The 18,382-nt window shown below is 45.1% G+C and overlaps 1 protein-coding gene across 7 annotated transcripts in view; it reads right to left on the bottom strand.

Moving 5' to 3' along the window:
* Nucleotides 1-18,382, bottom strand: part of LOC308041879 (putative mitochondrial transporter UCP3) — a 54,550-nt gene that overhangs the window by 25,358 nt on the left and 10,810 nt on the right. For 5 of the 7 annotated variants that reach the window (XM_080346844.1, XM_080346843.1, XM_080346847.1 and 2 more), the window contains exons 12-23: nucleotides 17,444-17,562; nucleotides 16,624-16,746; nucleotides 14,137-14,592; nucleotides 13,066-13,217; nucleotides 11,640-11,883; nucleotides 10,735-10,918; nucleotides 9,011-9,191; nucleotides 7,281-7,453; nucleotides 5,367-5,487; nucleotides 3,107-3,375; nucleotides 2,215-2,304; nucleotides 770-1,387 (exon numbers count right to left, since the gene is read on the bottom strand). In XM_080346844.1, coding sequence (XP_080202970.1) covers nucleotides 770-1,387; nucleotides 2,215-2,304; nucleotides 3,107-3,375; nucleotides 5,367-5,487; nucleotides 7,281-7,453; nucleotides 9,011-9,191; nucleotides 10,735-10,918; nucleotides 11,640-11,883; nucleotides 13,066-13,217; nucleotides 14,137-14,592; nucleotides 16,624-16,746; nucleotides 17,444-17,562 — 2,730 coding nt within the window. Of the gene's footprint in view, nucleotides 1-769; nucleotides 1,388-2,214; nucleotides 2,305-3,106; nucleotides 3,376-5,366; nucleotides 5,488-7,280; nucleotides 7,454-9,010; nucleotides 9,192-10,734; nucleotides 10,919-11,639; nucleotides 11,884-13,065; nucleotides 13,218-14,136; nucleotides 14,593-16,623; nucleotides 16,747-17,443; nucleotides 17,563-18,382 lie in introns of those variants that run through there. The other 2 variants (XM_080346845.1, XM_080346849.1) reach the window with 2 other exon arrangements.

Here is an 18,382-nt window from a genome sequence, read left to right on the forward strand (position 1 = left end):
GCGGCTGAGGGACCTGGGGGGTTCAGCTGGAGAACAGGAGCTGAGGGGAGACCTTCTGATCTCTGACCTGCCTGAAAGGAGCTTGGAGCCAGGGGGGTCGGGCTCTGCTCCCCAGGAACAAGCGCCAGGAGCAGAGGAAACGGCCTCAAGTTGCGCCAGGGGAGGTTGAGGTTGGATGTGGGGAACAATTTCTTCCCCAAAGGGCTGTGGGGCATTGGAACAGGCTGCCCAGGGCAGTGCTGGAGTCACCATCCCTGGAGGGTTGGACAGACAGACATGAGGTTCTCAGGACATGGGGCAGTGCTGGGGGTGTGGGAACGGTTGGACTTGATGATCTTCAGCGTATTTTCCAAACAAAATGATTCTATGTAGATGACAGAAGCCCAAGTAATCGAATAAAGCAGAAGTTTCCACGACCTTAGCGCTCAGTCCTTCACGCTCAACGTCCTTGAGAGACCTTACTCTTGCTGCTTCTCACTCTGAGTAATTCTGAAGAACCATTCCCCCTCAATCCACGTAGGCTAATTGCTCTCCCTATTACTGATCATTACCGCCAATTTTTCACCCATTTAAACTTGCTAAGGTTTCAATTCTGAGCCGCAAGCATTTTAATCTTGTTTATCTTCAGTGCAAGAAGGAGTTGAGTGTGTGTTGCATACAGGACAAAAAAAAGCTGTAAATATTTTGCTTGGAGTGACTCGAGAAGTAACCAAATTAAAAAAGATTAATGAAGAGGAATGAAACACGGTGATTATTTTTAGGAACTTACCACTCACACTAAGTGTTGTCCTTGAGCTCTCTGCTAACGCCGCCAGGTCAACGTAGGCAGATCCAATCAGACGATCTGTATCGAGCGGTCTTTCCACATCATTTTCTTTTCCGTAAGCCCACCACACCTGGATTTCTAATTTCTCCTCCCTGAAGAACCACAGCAGCCCCTGGCTCCTTCTGAGCATCACTCTGTTCAGTGTCTTAAAGCTCACCGTGACATTCTTGGCGTCCTCACTCAGTTTTGGCCTCCTGAGCAAAGTCCACGTGGCTTCTTGATTATACAGCTTGTACCTGAGGTAGCAATAAGTGTTTTTATTCAGGTGTGTCTGGCCCGCGAGCAGGACACAGTGAACTGGCAGCCAGACTCTTGGCGTTGAGATGGTGACAGTGGCTGGGCTGTCGCTCTGCTCCCATTCCTCGCTGTCATCCGCGCTGTCTTCACGGTCCTCGCTGCTCCATTCTAAAAGCTTCGCGGCCTCCAAAACGCGTTCTCTGTCGTCCTGATGAGCAAAGGTGACAGAAAGTTCCAGCCCCCCCACAACGGCCTGTGTGACATTGGTGCAGTGCGAGGGCGTTAAATCTTCAGACAGGATCACCGGGTACCAGCCTGTAATACCTTCAGGAGAAATAAAATCATAATTAGACTTAGCCAACCTTTTAAAAACATCTGTAAAGAGTTTTCCGCTCTCTGGTCATTAATCAAGGACCGGTGCTTGAAGTGGTTATTTCTTGCGAAAGATGGGAATTTGTCCAATCATTTCTAACCCGAAAAGCAGCAAATCGTTAGACCTCAGAACACCTTGGTGGTAGTTCTGATCCAAAAGGCATTTTACTTTCTATTTCATTAATGACACGCATTTCATACCAAAATTATATCCTGTGAGTCTCCAATTACAAAATTAGGCTCTTTTTTTGTTGTTTTTCTTCCTCTCTTGCCATTAAAAATAAACCCAAAGCTTCATGGTGGAGAAAAAGATCATTAGACTGAGATTAAAGCAGAAATAACCAAGAAGATAATGCAAGTGTTTTAATCGTGAGACAGTATCATCACAAGCTAACACTGGATATTTTACATTTAATTAAAACAAAGGTTAATTCATTTGCTTTCTGACCTATCTAAGCCTTCGTTTGCAGCTTTGAGGTCTCAAAAGCAAAAACTGAACGCTGTTACTCTACTAAAGTAGAAAATAAATGGCACTGAATGAAATATTTAGGAGGTGAATATATATTCAGTTACTATACACTTGACACCCTGAAAACTGACATTCATATATCAACTCTAATATGAGTTTTCTAACACAGAATTTTTAATGATCGTTTGTGCAATGTCTCAGAGAACTTGGATTTAAAAAATAAAACCCCCCAAAATGGGAATGCAAATTGTTTTTGGCAATTATTATAGCATTTACCCAAATGTCAGCAACGCAACGCTGCTGTAATTACCTGATCTTCTTCTCAGCAGGTCTCTGGTTGGAACGGTAACTGTCCCGAGAAGATAATCTCTTGATGTCCGAGCTGCCAGCGTCTCTATGGCTGGAAAATAAATCAATTTGCAAATACACCCAACTGGAATTAAGATTTCCAAGTGATGCAGAGTGTATCTCCTTTGAAAGCAAGCTGTGTTGCCTCAACAGCAAATAGCTTGGCTGTCGTGACAAAAACACTTTTAACCCATTAAAAAAAGGACAAAAATTAAAGCAAGTGGCCCAGTATGGACAAGATGAAGATTCAAGAGAAACAAGGGTGTGAACAAAACCTGTCTGGAGGCATTGATAGTACACATTCATTACTTTATCCACCACCACACAATGAGGAGAAACTTTCAGGGAATATTTCCATAGACAAGTATTGAATAATGAGTGGGGAGCGAGTGGTCTGTTACCCCAACAAACACCATTAGCAACTTTTCTCCCTCAGGAGTAAGAAAACCAAACAAACTCTGTCTTTTTTATTCCTAAAATAATTCTCCAACATGTTATGTTGTAAATGAATCCTGCCTGTCATAAGATCACTGGGGGATGTTAAGCTCTCATTTCTCTGAACCCCCATTACCTCGTTCATGAGGCCGAGGTAATTAAGCACTCACAAAGGCAGGGTGCTCCAGCATTATGTTAATTGCATTATCTTTTCATTTTAAAGGTGATCTTAATCACCTGGTATCACAGAAACCTCCACTCTTTGCACAAGGGGAACAGTAGCTCCCAAAAGCTTCTCTGAAGACAGTTTAGGTAATTACATCTATTAGCAGCTGCAGAGAATAATCTTCTAAATTGAGAATTAAGAGGACTGAACTATTCTGTAACAACATTGAGCCAGCAGAATAATTTGTCCTCACCTGACTTGGTGCTCTGATGGTAAATTGAGAAGACGATATTGGCCGATTGCAAAAGTTCTCCCAGACAAGAGGCTTCTCCGCTGCTTCTCTGAACGATGAGGTTACAAAGAAACTCGACGTGATGCTCGAACTCCGGGCAGAAGGTCTGAGCTACAGCTCGTGTGCTGCGTCTCTGCGTCTCGGGCAGGAAGGAGAGGTGCACGGAGACGTAAGCATTGACTCCCACACCTGCGTAGTACTGGACCGAAGGGTTCTTTTGTGCCACTGCTCTTTAAAAAGGAAACAAGAAAGAGAATTAATATAACATACAAGGAATTGACGCAATTCAAGCAAAGGTTTCAAGTCTTCATGGTGAAAAGATGAGGCAAAACCATGAATATTGGAAGATAAAACTGATGTGGGTTCAGCCTACAGATTATTCTTCACATCTGAACTAGGAATATGAAATAGTGAGAGGAACTATCACAAGGTCCATCACTTTTTCTCATTGGAAGGAATTGAGACCAAAGTGCTTGAGAGACTATGCAACACCTTGAAAAATATCCCACCCTGTAGAAGGAGCTGTAGGAAAACTTCCCAGATTTAACCTGCTCCAGAAGAAAGCAAAAAGCCAAGCCAAAAGATTTTGACAGACTAGTACAGATGAGAAAAAGGAGGTGAAAAGAGCAGATGGAATTATTTGCAAGCAAGAGACCCAAGCATTTTACAGGTTGTACACCTGAAGAGTCTGAGGTCATTCCACTTTGTTATCTTCTTCAAGCACCACATAATAATAATCCTCACCTTGCAGAATCTACTTGAATTAAGCCAGATCAGCAGCTCAGCAACCCTGAGAAAGGGTCAGTGAGTGCTGCTCTAGAAAAACAGAATTATTTTGGTTGGAAAAACACTTTAAGATCATCGAGTCCAACCACTAACCCACCCTTGGCACTGACCCATGTCCCTGAGAACCTCATCTCCGCCTGTTCAACCCTCCAGGGATGGTGACGGGAGCAATCACAGAATCTCAGAATGTCAGGGATTGAAGGGACCTGGAAAGCTCATCCAGTGCAATCCCCCCATGGAGCAGGAACACCCAGATGAGGTTACACAGGAAGGTGTCCAGGCGGGTTGGAATGTCTGCACAGAAGGAGACTCCACAACCTCCCTGGGCAGCCTGGGCCAGTGTTCTGTTACCCTGACTGAGAAGTTTCTTCTCAAATTTAAGTGGAACCTCTTGTGTTCCAGTTTGAACCCATTAGCCCTTGTTCTATCATTGGTTGTCACCGAGAAGAGCCTGGCTCCATCCTCCTGACACTCACCCTTTCCATATTGATCCCCATGAATGAGTCCCCCCTCAGTGTCCTCTTGTCCAGCTCCAGAGCCCCAGCTCCCTCAGCCTTTCCTCACACGGGAGATGCTCCACTCCCTTCAGCATCTTGGTGGCTGCGCTGGACTCTCTGCAGCAGTTCCCTGTCCTGCTGGAACTCAGGGGCCACAACTGGACACAAGATTCCAGGTGTGGTCTCCCCAGGGCAGAGCAGAGGGGCAGGAGAACCTCTCTGACCTATTGATCCACACTGATCTACTGATCACTGCTGATCCACTCATCCACCTCAGGTCCCACTGGCTTCCTGGCCATAAGGGCCCAGTGCTGGCTCATGGTCACCCTGCTGTCCCCAGGACCCCCAGGTCCCTTTCCCCTACACTGCTCTCTAATTGGTCGTTCCCCAACCTACACTGGAATTTACTCCCTCTCCTCAAGCCTCTTCTTTCTTAATTCTTGAAAATCAGACAATGGAACAAAATTCAGGTGGTACCCGCTGCACTTAGAGCAGCTGCCTTCTGGTGAAAAGGACGTGTTTCATTTTCCAGTTAAGTTTACTTAAGTTTCCACAGTGAAATTAAATTAAAACAAAATCTCAGCTTGCTTTTAAATAGCATGACTAACACCAAGATCCAGCACCCAAATAGGTACCATTTTATACCAGATGATTTTTATATCAGCCTTTGGTGTAGAGAAGTGTGGAAATGTAGACAAAACGTGCCCTTGCAGCCTCAAGCCTCTGCAGAACAAACGCTGCCACACCGTACTGCAGCTTATGGGACAAAAATAACCACTGGTGTTCTTTATCAAGTTGTTTTGACTTCTGATAAGAACGCAGTTTGAATCTCGGTCTCTGTGGATGGAAACTTGGCCGGTTACAACCATGTCTCCCCCTGCTGCCTCCAGATAAAGCTATTTTAAGAGAAAATTCTCCCTTTTTGAATGAGGCTTTACCTCGCTGCCGCTTGCAAACCAGCTGCTCTGTGTATCTGCACAGAAAGAGAAACAGCTCGAGCGGTTCTTCCTGCTGCTGCTTTCGTGGATCGTTGGTATCTCACACTCACATCAAGCAAACCTGTATTCAATGAAAGAAAGTAACACTCAGCTTTTTAGAGTTATGTCCAATATAATCGGTATTGGGTTATAAATCTTAATAGAAAGCTTACTGTATTAACACAAAAAGATATGAAATCCACTGAGGTTGACTGTGCGAGGCTCTGTACTTCAGCTAGAAGTTGCGGCCCGATACAGGAGGTGCAAAATGGAATTTTAAGGATCGCGTCCTGCACGCGACCTCCTGGCAGACAGATCGGCTGGTCTTAATGGGAAATGGGTCCTGGTGGACAGCAGGATGACCATGAGCCAGCACTGGGCCCTTGTGGCCAGGAAGGCCAATGGGACCTGGGGTGGGTTAGAAGGGGGTGGTCAGTAGGTCAGAGAGGTTCTCCTGCCCCTCTGCTCTGCCCTGGGGAGACCACACCTGGAATCTTGTGTCCAGTTGTGGCCCCTGAGTTCCAGCAGGACAGGGAACTGCTGGAGAGAGTCCAGCGCAGCCACCAAGATGCTGCAGGGAGTGGAGCATCTCCCGTGTGAGGAAAGGCTGAGGGAGCTGGGGCTCTGGAGCTGGACAAGAGGACACTGAGGGGTGACCTCATTAATGTTTACAGATATCTAAAAGGTGAGTGTCAGGAGGATGGAGCCAGGCTCTTCTCGGTGACAACCAGTGATAGGACAAGGGGCAATGGGTACAAACTGGAACACAGGAGGTTCCACTTAAATGTGAGAAGCAACTTGTTCCTGGTGAGGGTGGCAGAGCCTGGCCCAGGCTGCCCAGGGAGGTTGTGGAGTCTCCTTCTGTGCAGACATTCCAACCCGCCTGGACACCTTCCTGTGTAACCTCATCTGGGTGTTCCTGCTCCATGGGGGGATTGCACTGGATGAGCTTTCCAGGGCCCTTCCAACCCCTGACATTCTGGGATTCTGTGAAATTTACAGCCTGTTAAAACGAGGAGCGGCTGTTTAACCCGACCATGCCCTCGAGTGTGTGTTCATTGTAATAGTTTTAAAACATCCTGCTGCGGCATTTCAACACTTCTCTTTTTTTACAGTGACAAAATCTTCCAAGAGACAGATTTTCTGCTGCTGCGCACGACTAACTCATTACAAAATAATTGAAGTGTACTGAAGTGGTTTTTTTATGGTTATGTTTTCCAAGAATCTGCCTCAGATTTCCTCAGTGGCCTTCCCAGAGATGATATTTGTATTATTTGAAAGAACCACAGCAGTACAGAAATATTTCTCTGCTTGTATCACGTATCATAAATGGCCCTTCTTTAAATCTCCCATTCCCTGCCTTGCACGGGAGCTTAAACTACAGACTGTGGCTTATTTGGCAACTAAGCGCCGTCTCAGTGGCCTTAAGTTGCGCCAGGGGAGGTTGAGGTTGGATCCGGGGAACAATTTCTTCCCCAAAGGGCTGTGGGGCATTGGAACAGGCTGCCCAGGGCAGTGCTGGAGTCACCATCCCTGGAGGGTTGGATAGACGGACATGAGGTTCTCAGGACATGGAGCAGTGCCAGCGATGGGGGAATGGTTGGACTCAATGATCTTGAGGGTCTATTCCAACCAATTCCATGATTAAGCAGTTAAATACGCAGGGAGGGTTTTTTAAAACTTGCTAAGACTTTGATGTTGCTCATGTTTAACCCCTGATTCTTCACTAGACATGGTGATAGTGAAATTTGGGAGGAAAAACATTAATGGATGACATCAGTTGCCAACACAAATATGTGGTTTTATTTCCCTTGGCAGCAAATACATAGATTTTCATTTCTACGCATCAAGTGAAAATGCACAAACCTTCCTTACCTGAAGATTGCAGATGAAATTCCTCTGGGGAATCAGCCCTGGGGACCAAGGGAAGATTGAAAGTCTGGATCCCGATTTCTTCACGCTGCTGCATGGTGACCATGGCACACAGGCGTGACAGAGGCAGCGTCCCCTTGGCCACCAGCTGGTCTCTGACATTTGGGTAATAATACCTGGGGAGACACAAAGAAGCAGCATCAGTCATGTTGTTTTGATTATTGAAAAGCGATCATTATTTCTCTCAAGCAATACATAAGTCAACTTTAATTTGTGTGTCTTCAAACACAGCTAAAGGATAAACCCAGTGAGTGCTCACATGGATGATCCTACAAACATATTTTTGCACTAGTCCTAGCACGTCAACTAGCAGAAGCTCTACTAAACTCGAGCAGAAGCTTTACTAAACTCCAGCAGAAGCTCTACTAAACTCCAGCAGAAGCTCTACTAAAAATTGGCACCCCAAAGGAACACAAGAGAAGGATCTGGCACCAAATATTCCTCCCTCTCTATTCCCATTAATAATTAAAAACGCTACTTGCAGAACAGATTTGTGATACCAGTTTGTGTTTCTTACTATGCTGCTTGGTTTCAGGCTCATCCTAAAGTGAGTTTTGGCATCGTGTTTAATGCACAACCAGGAGAATGGCAGCCACTGGGTTTGCAGCAGCGACATAGCACTACAGATTAGTGATTCCCTTCCTGTTTTGGGACAAATCCTGAACACTAATTGATTGTTTGAGTCTTGAGCCTAAATAGTACTCCCAAAATCTTGGAATATTACACTTATAGGCTTCTACTTTTTTCCCCACATGCTTCTAGGAGTAATTCAAGATGCTGAGAGCATCATAGCAGGAATTTTGTTGACTTAGAATCTGGCAGTATCTGATTTTCCTAATTACAAGGATCTGTTGGTAAGTTTTTCCATTTCAAATATTGCAAAAGCTGGTAAGATGGTGTTTACAGAATTCTTAAAAGACTTCTGGCTCAGTAATTCGCTCCTTTCACCCAAAACAGCCTCAATTTACCAGCCACTACCAGTGAGTGGTCAGGGCAAGATTAAACTGAAGCCCAAGTGTCCTCAGGACACTGAATTAAAACCCATTTTTGAAATTGCAGATACTAAGAACTGAACGTAAACCCAGCCAGTATGTATTAATTCTCATGTGAACGTATAGATCTTCAATAGCTTGGTTTGTTTACTACAGAATGAACACATAAGTACTATAATTATGCTTTTATAGAACTACCTGTCCTCGTGGTCTCTGCTTTCTGTTCCTAGTAATTAGTTTCAGTTGCCAAAGAAACCGCAATTTGAACTTATAAATATTTTCTAGGATATTCTTTTATACTCAGTGACTTGTATAAGGGGAAATAAAAACCCTCAAAACAAGGAAATTATACTGCCAGGGTGCTGTTAAGTAACATTTAGATGTGCCAAGGATTTAAACACTACTTTAGATAATGAAGTGGAGGAAAGCAAACTAAGAGCACATGCTTTCTAGAGAAGTTGTAAGAAGAAAGAGAGTCATTAGCACCCTTGCGGGGGAAAAAGGCTCACTTGTCTTAAATGCAATCTGAAATGCAGATATTCATCACCAAATGTTGATAAGCTCACTATTTTTTCACTTATTATTTAATATCCATCCCGCAAGTAGAGTTTTGTCAATCCCAGATGTGTTTCTATCTATACTGCTGCGGTATCTACAAAAAAATAGGGTGTTATTCTGTACCTGCACCAGACTTCAAACTGGATTCCTCCTCCAGCCCCTCCTGGTGCCGTAAATGCACCGACCAGGAGCCTCTGGACTGGGACGTCAGCAGGAACCACCAAAGAATGATGATGCTCATCATTAAAGACGGGATCAGGGACACACAACGTGGTCGCTGTGCGAAACGGCTTCAATCCGATGCCTGCAAATCAAGAAGAATTGGTTAAAAACGGTTGGATTTGGGAGTTTTAAGCTTTTTCTATTTGTAAACCTTTCAGGAGGCAGGACCCAGGGACAATAAGTTAAAATAATCAAATAAATCCTCCCACCACAAAGCTTGATTTTCTGTGTTTCGCTTCACAAATCTTTTACAAACTGCTGCAAAATGTGGCTGGAACCCGACGAAGTCCCCAGGAGTTGCTATAGAACAAAGCTACTGTTATTTTTCAGAGAAAATACGTATTAGTGATACAAAGCAAAGTCAGCACTAAGTCCTTTTCTACAATTGCAATTTAAACACTCCTTTATAACCCTAATAATCTAAACCAGGTGAGTCTTCTCTCACTGTATCCGTGAAAATGAGCGCCTTGAAAAGCTTATGGATGTAAAGCCCTCTTGGCATTTAACTGTACACAATCTTAATATTCCCTGCGAATTTGTTCACACACCTTTGCAGGATGAGTTGGTGAAGCCCTCCAGGATCTTTAACAGAAAAACACCGTGTGAAGAGATTCAGAATTAGGTCTCTTTCTTTTTTTCACAGAATCCCAGAATGTCAGGGGTTGGAAGGGCCCTGGAAAGCTCATCCAGTGCAATCCCCCCATGGAGCAGGAACACCCAGATGAGGTTACATAGGAAGGTGTCCAGGCAGGTTGGAATGTCTGCACAGAAGGAGACTCCACAACCCCCTGGGCAGCCTGGGCCAGGCTCTGCCACCCTCACCAGGAAGAAGTTTCTTCTCAAATTTAAGTGGAACCTCCTGTGTTCCAGTTTGTACCCATTGCCCCTTGACCTATCATCGGTTGTCACCGAGAAGAGCCTGGCTCCATCCTCCTGACACTCACCCTTTAGATATCTGTAAACATGAAGGAGGTCACCCCGCAGTGTCCTCTTGTCCAGCTCCAGAGCCCCAGCTCCCTCAGCCTTTCCTCACACGGGAGATGCTCCACTCCCTGCAGCATCTTGGTGGCTGCGCTGGACTCTCTCCAGCAGTTCCCTGTCCTGCTGGAACTGAGGGGCCACAACTGGACACAAGATTCCAGGTGTGGTCTCCCCAGGGCAGAGCAGAGGGGCAGGAGAACCTCTCTGACCTACTGATCACCCCCTTCTCATCCACCCCAGGTATCATTGGCCTTCCTGGCCACAAGGGCCCAGTGCTGGCTCATGGTCATCCTGCTGTCCCCAGGACCCCCAAGTCCCTTTCCCCTACACTGCTCTCTAATAGGTCATTCTCCAACTTACACTGAACCTGGGGCTGTTCCTGCCCAGATGCAACACTCTACACTTGCCCTTGTCCTATGTTATTAATTTTTTTTTGCTGGAAACTTTGCCACTTGCCCCAGTCAAGCAGGTTTTTAATTTACCAATACAGTTGTATACATACTTTCTGAGAAAAACAAGTGTTGGCTGCACGGCGGAAGCTCAGAGAAATACAAACCCTCTTATTTAAGCAAAGCGAATATAACTAAATAATAGTTAACTAAAGCAATGCTCTAAGTAAGGATGGATTATCAAAAAAACGTTACCATCCTCATGCAATTCGGTTCCCTGCAACACATCACAACCAGGCTCTTGAACCGGGAAATAATATTGGACATAGCAGTCGGCCTCTCCCCAGACAGTGGACTGCAAGGGAGTGAGTCCTTTCACGCTCTCCACCTGGATCTCAAACACGTGCTCCATCAGCTCTTCCCCTTCTTGGGCAAACTGCTAAGAAACCAAAGAAAATCCACATGGAAAGGATGACTTTTTAGGGAACTGCAGAGAATCATTGAATCATTTTGGTTGGAAAGACCTTTAAGATCATCGAGTCCAACCGTTAAACCAACACGGCCAAGTCCACCATGAAACCACGTCCCTAAAAACCTCATCTCCGTGTCTTTTCAACCCCTCCAGGGACGGTGATTCCACCACACAGCCTGTTCCAACGTGTAAAAGATAATTAGGAACACGAGATTCTAAGAAGCCCAAGATGATGGACTTGGACCCACTCTCTGCTATTTTCTTCCTGAAGTTCACAGAAACATCGAAAACCTAAAAGCAATTATTCTTCTTCTCCACAAAAGTCAAAACCCACAGCACTATAAAGCCTGAAAGTTCCTTTTATCCAACACCAAACTTGTATGGTGCAGAATAAGGCTGTGAGAATTAAGATTTCCTAGAATCTGATTTATTTTTACCGCACTTGTCACGTAGATAGAAGCCGTAGGTATGCAGGGCGATAAAAAGGGCAATAGTGTCAAGACTGCCGAGAGAAAGCTGGTAAGAAAAGAGTCCAAACAATATAATTCTGCATAAAACGTGATCATTGATTACAAAATAAGCTACAGCATCCAAAGAGATTCAGGATCGCTGGTCTGTTAATGAACCCGCTGCTAAAATCCTTTTCACGTGTCCCTAACAGCAAAAATGGGCATTTTCTAGGCACTACCATTGCGGTTTTCGTAGGAGGAGGGTCCAGAGAGTGCAAAGGGCGTTTTGAGATGGGAGGTACCGTTCCTTCTTCGCTTTTTAGCCTTTGCAGTGTCACTATTTGATCAGCCGAGCCCATGGCCAGAATGACCCTCAGGCTTCCGCTTGTGTTGCCAGTGAAGACGTCTATGACGGGCATGTAGTTGTCCACGGCGACCACCGGGTATTGAGCTCGGAGAAGCAGGTGGGAAATCTTCGGATCTCTAGAAAAGATGAAAAGAATAAGACAAAAATGCTCCAGCATGAGAACAAGCCACCTGAATATGAACACGATCACACAGAGCTCGCTTAGATGGGATTTTTGACGTGGTTAGAAATGAAGTTATCTCCACTCCTCCAAAATGTAGCTTGAGTCTTAATTACGTGAGGCTTCACAAAGCACAGATCCATGGGAAAGGTTATTTTCAGCAAAGAGAAAGCCCAGCTTGCCAAAAACTAACACGGCCTTAGCTAAACCCAGCCTAAAGATGCACTAGTGAGGTGGCAAACTGGAACAAGACTCCTGTTAATACCCTGGAGCTATATTATGTTTTTATGAAGCAGTTATGGGCATTTGGGGACGGACTTGGGCAATAAAAATTAGGAGGAATAGGGACAGTCTCCCAAAGAAATGTAAAAACTTCTAAACACAAAAGATATACACAAGTAAACGACAGTGGATTACTGAAAAAATTACACAAATGACACAAAAATTATACAAACAACACACCAATATTTAAACAAGTAGTGGCCAGTCAGTTCTAGCACTATGTGATTTCCACCTCTCATTAGTCTGACCAAAACAACAGGAATCGATCCTTTGCATTTAGAATCAATTCTGTCCACAATATCCATTACTTTAAACTGGTTTAAGCTGGTATTTTATTGAACAAGCAGCCAAAACACAGAACCAAAAGCAGCAGAGAGCTCCTGAGAGACCCAATGGGTAAGACAATTAAAATGTGAAGTATTTAGAGACATTTTTGATATCCTGTGCTGTGCAAACTCACAGCGTCCCAACTAATGGGAGCGTCATCAGGAACAAAAATCACTCAATCTGACGTAAGCTTGGAAAATCACTAATGGAAACACACGCTTAAATTTCCTGTGTGGTCATTTTGATCTCTTATAATTTTACTTTTTCACAAGTTAACCTGGCTCCAAGCCTGATGCAGTATCTTCATTTCTCATGGTTTACTCGTATTTCCATACGCGGACAGCGTAACTTACTCATATACTGCTCCATGTAGGAAAATGCCAGAGTTCAGCAGGACAAAAACACCCTTTGCTATCGAGTATAATTATGAACCTTTCCATGCAAACCACAGACACCACCCGCGGCTTCTTTCTCCGAGCGTCACTGAGGATGTTTCCCAACATAATAAATATGGAATAAAGAGATTTACTTAAACGAGATGTAAAACTGATGCAGAGGGAGCTTCACTAATCCCAAGAGCCTGTCGCAACCAGGGCTTCCCGTCTTGTTCCACGCTTCAATAACCATGACGTTGTTCTTCAGGCGCTCCAGGTGTTTGGAAGTCAAGGAAAAAGGCATCACCTGAAAGAGTTTAATATGAAGAATCACTACATGGAATACACTGGAAGCTATTTGCTAAGTAGAGAATTCTGGTAACGTTACGCTATTCCAGTTTACAGAATTGAGCTCTTTAGATATAGAAATTAAAAAAACAAATGCATATTTTCCTAACGAGTTTCGGAAAACTTGGTAGGCTTGGAAAAGAGCTAGCCAGGAAAATACATGCAATTTAGATACATTTTAACACAAGATCATTTGCTATCTTAAAAAACATCGCTTTTTAACTTTAAATGCTTGTTTACTGAACAACAGATAAATCACTCCAGACAACTGTTTCAGATGTTGTTCGACATTTCACCCTTGCAGCTGAAAACTAAGGAGTCGAACAAATCACTGGGTATTGTTAAAAGTAAAGCAAATGCATTTGAGCATCCTGATGTTTCCAAAGGAAAATGTCCATAAAAAAACCCCACAAAATCATAATCTTATTAAATGCCTGAACTTCTGCTGTTTGCCAGGGAAAGGCTCTGGCCCATATTAGGACAATAACATATGTTTCTGTGCTGATACATCCATTGAGAAGAAAAAGAACACTGAGCAATGGAACAAAGCGAAAAATTCTACGTTTACATATTAGGATGCCGTCAACAAGATGTTTTCTTGCCAAATTGGAAGAAAGGAAGGAAAAGTCATTATTTTTTCCCTTTTAACCTCAACTTTTCTGAATATTTTCCTTTTGTGCTTCAAAAGTCTCGATTATTTGGATGATTCAAGGAACTGCATTTCAAACTGGGCAATGCAGCCAATACTGAAAATATACACTGGAGAGAGTCCAGCAGAGAAGTTCCTACATATATAAAAGAAACTTATCTTTGAAATATATTTGTCAGTGCAGAATAGCACATTTCCACCAGTGTTAGGCAGAAAACACATGACCCACCTGAGAAAAATTAAAGGCAGGTTGTGTTGTGCCCCATACGACGGAAGATCTCGTTGCCTCCTCGGCACTGAGGAGTTTGCAGTTTAAATACACGTTACAAGAATTGTCTTCAACAACAAAATCCTTTCCCTCAGGCACCATCAACAGCACATGCAGTAATAACCCGTCGTCTTGCGAAACAGCGAATTGTGTTGTCAGGTTACAGGCTGCAGAGGTTGAGACGGTCTGCGGTGGCTGTATCACGTTGATGGTGGTGGCTCCTGCCTTCTGTAAATCCTCATAGTCGTGATGTTTTGAACAGCGAGGATTTTCGGTATTTACGCTCTCCCTGGTGGGCTCCTGGAATTCCAGGCGGGGGCTTCTTACGGCGTGAGCTGGGACGGGCTGCGCAGCCCTCGCTGACCTGGCAGCCGTGCGGGTGAAGTCTTTGTTGTCAGCTGCGAGTTCTAGGGACACCTGCAAGGTAACGGGGGTGATCAGAAGACGTGTCCATAAAAAAACAAGAGATCACACACAGAATCCCAGAATGTGAGGGGTTGGAAGGGACCTGGAAAGCTCATCCAGTGCAATCCCCCCATGGAGCAGGAACACCCAGATGAGGTTACACAGGAAGGTGTCCAGGTGGGTTGGAATGTCTGCACAGAAGGAGACTCCACAACCCCCCTGGGCAGCCTGGGCCAGGCTCTGCCACCCTCACCACGAACACGTTTCTCCTCATATTTAAGTGGAACCTCCTGTGTTCCAGTTTGAACCCATTGCCCCTTGTCCTACCATTGGTTGTCACTGAGAAGATCCTGGCTCCATCCTCCTGACACTCACCCTTTCCATATTGATCCCCAGGAATGAGTCCCCCCTCAGTGTCCTCTTGTCCAGCTCCAGAGCCCCAGCTCCCTCAGCCTTTCCTCACACGGGAGATGCTCCACTCCCTTCAGCATCTTGGTGGCTGCGCTGGACTCTCTGCAGCAGTTCCCTGTCCTGCTGGAACTGAGGGGCCACAACTGGACACAAGATTCCAGGTGTGGTCTCCCCAGGGCAGAGCAGAGGGGCAGGAGAACCTCTCTGACCTACTGACCACCCCCTTCTAACCCACCCCAGGTCCCATTGGCTTCCTGGCCACAAGGGCCTAGTGCTGGCTCATGCTCACCCTGCTGTCCCCAGGACCCCCAGGTCCCTTTCCCCTACACTGCTCTCCAACAGCTCCTTCCCCAACTTACACTGGAACCTGAGGTTGTTCCTGCCCAGATTCAAGACTCTACACTTGCCCTTGTTCTATTTCATTACATTTCTCCCATCCCAACTCTGAGCCTGTCCAGGTCTCTGATGGCAGCACAGCCTCTGGCGTGTCAGCCACTCCTCCCAGCTTGGTGTCACCAGCCATCTTGCTGACAGTCACTCTATTCCCTCGTCCAAATCATTGATGAATATATTGAATAACAGCGGCCCCAGCACTGCCCCTGAGGCACTGCACTAGATCCAGGCCTCAACTGGACTCTGCCCCATTGACCACGACTCTCTGGCTTCTTCCCTTCAGCCAGTTCACACTCCACCTCACTACCCGATCACCCAGACCGCACTCCCTCAGTTCAGCTGTGAGGATGCTGTGGGACACTGTGTCAACATAAACTCGGGAAAACACATCGCACTTTTTCACAGAATCATTTTGATTGGAAGAGATCCTCAAGATCATCAAGTCCAGTCATTCCCCCCACTCCTGGCACTGCCCCATGTCCCTGAGAACCTCATCTCCACCTGTTCAACCCTCCAGGGATGGTGACTCCACCACTGGAGCGAGTGGAGAGAAGGGAACGGAGCTGGTGAGGGCCTGGAGCACAAGTGTGATGGGAGCGGCTGAGGGACCTGGGGGGTTCAGCTGGAGAACAGGAGCTGAGGGGAGACCTTCTGATCTCTGAACTGCCTGAAAGGAGCTTGGAGCCAGGGGGGTCGGGCTCTGCTCCCCAGGAACAAGCGCCAGGAGCAGAGGAAACGGCCTCAAGTTGCGCCAGGGGAGGTTGAGGTTGGATGTGGGAACAATTTCTTCCCCAAAGGGCTGTGGGGCATTGGAACAGGCTGCCCAGGGCAGTGCTGGAGTCACCATCCCTGGAGGGTTGGACAGACGGACATGAGCTTCTCAGGAACACGGGGCAGTGCCAGGCATGTGGGAACAGTTGGACTCCATGATTTTGAGGGGCTTTTCCAACCAAAACTATTCTATAAAGCTTTTTGACGCAGTGTTTACCCTGCAGCCAGGGAAACCTTACACAGCAACATCCTTAGACCTTGAGGAGGTTCCAAATATTTATCCAAAACCCTAAGGAAATAAAAGGTTCATATTATCTTGCACTGATCTTACAAACCTTCATATCTGAAACCTGGCAAATTAAAACGAAGAGAGAAAAGAAAGAGGAGGAAAAAAATTTAGAATAGAGAGAATATCCAGCCAAAATGAGTAACAACAGGTCATTTAACTCAAACTTGATCTGGTCATACCTTCAGGGGTCCAATTTGTGTCTCACCTCCCTCTATCTCCACAGGTATTTCACAGCTGACACTGAGCAACTCAGACTCGATCACCTTGCGCAACGAAAGGGCTGCTGAGCCAACGGCCACCGGCTGAGGGCAGAAAACATCATCAATTTTGGAAGATTTCTGACAGATTTCAACAACTAAGGGCATATTGTGAAACAAAAGCCTCGTGGGAAGCCTCCCCACTCCTATAAGTTTTATAACAGGGATTTGTAGGTAAGTTTCCCTGAGTTCCAATTTCAAATATCACCCTGAGGAAAATTCTCCCAGTCCCTACAGTAAACAGTTCCAGATTAATGCAAAAATGAACATCCCAAAAAGAAATATACATCTTTTTTTTTTCCAAAAATGCACAAGTTACACCAATTTGACACATTATTCCCCTCACCCTGGGCAGAGTAATGATATCAACTGCATCCACATTAACTCATTCTGTATTGCTAAACCAACTGTGTTCTCATCGAAGACTAACGCTTGTAATTCAAGAGGTCGCTTTTAAAGATGAAGAGAGGACGTTTACTTTTGCCTTGAACTCAGAAAATCATTTAGTTGGGTGACAAGATTGAACGGCAATTAGTTCAACTTGTAGCATCTGCACATAATGTAATTTTCCTTTATAATATCTGGCAATGATTGATGAAGAAGTCGAGCTATGTTACTTTGTTTTGCCTCTGATAGTTGAAATTGCAGAAATGCCACCACTGTGTATTTGGGAGAAATAGAAATACCGAGACTCTTTTAGCTTTTCAACACAAAAAGTATGAAGAATTCATTACAAAAGTACCTTTTTCTGCGTGCTTTTCCTCATGTAGATTTTAAAAGCGAGGTCAGAGCTCCACCAGTGCTCTGTCATCGTCCCACCGAAACGCAGCGGGAACACAAAGCGCTGCTGAAATGTCACCGCTGCAAGGGAGATAGAGACTCATGAGCTCCTGGATTGACAACCAAACTGGCTTTTGAGCTCCATCGGGGACAGAGAATTCTTCAGTCCCCGCAGAGAATCCGCAGCGTGAGCAGGGATGTGAAGGTCAGAAGCTCTGAGGGGAAAGGGACGGCACTTCTGAGAAGGACAGACAGACACACAGACAAAGTTCACACATCTGCCAGGGTCAGGGAGCTAAAGGGGGAAAAGCTGTAGCTGGAACCCTCAACAAGAACTTCTTGAGGTTGAATCACGTTACAACTCTGCAGGTAATTTCCTTCTATGTTTTTTTCTTCCTCACAAGAGCAACCGATATTCAAAAATAACCGAATATAAAGAAACTTCCCCTTGGAGATTGCTCTGTTACACACAAAATCATTTCATTTTGCATTATCTATGAACACCAAGCCCAAAGTAAACTGCTCTTCATTCTCTAAGGCCAGAAAATAGCAGAAGGGCAGCACGATAAAATGAAGATTATAACAGAATCTAAAGGCTGCTGTTGATACCGAGTCTCTGTCATCCTAGTACGCAGTGAGACTTTCCCTCCTGCAGTGGGAGAACTCTGTTGCATTTTGAGCAATGTATTTCAAGACATATCTTGAGAGAGTCAAAGCTGAACTGCAAGAATAATGGCAAATTCAGGAGAAAAGTAACATCTGCAAGAGAAGACTGAATGACCTGGTGTTCGGTCTAGAAAAGAGAAGAAGTACAGCAGCATGGAAGGAACGTGCTTTGCTTGTTCATGATGGATGAAGTATTCATGTGATGATAAAAACTCGGGTTAGATGCAGGGAAACT

Source organism: Nesoenas mayeri, assembly GCF_963082525.1.
Source record: "Nesoenas mayeri genome assembly, chromosome: 1".
Taxonomy (NCBI): domain Eukaryota; kingdom Metazoa; phylum Chordata; class Aves; order Columbiformes; family Columbidae; genus Nesoenas; species Nesoenas mayeri.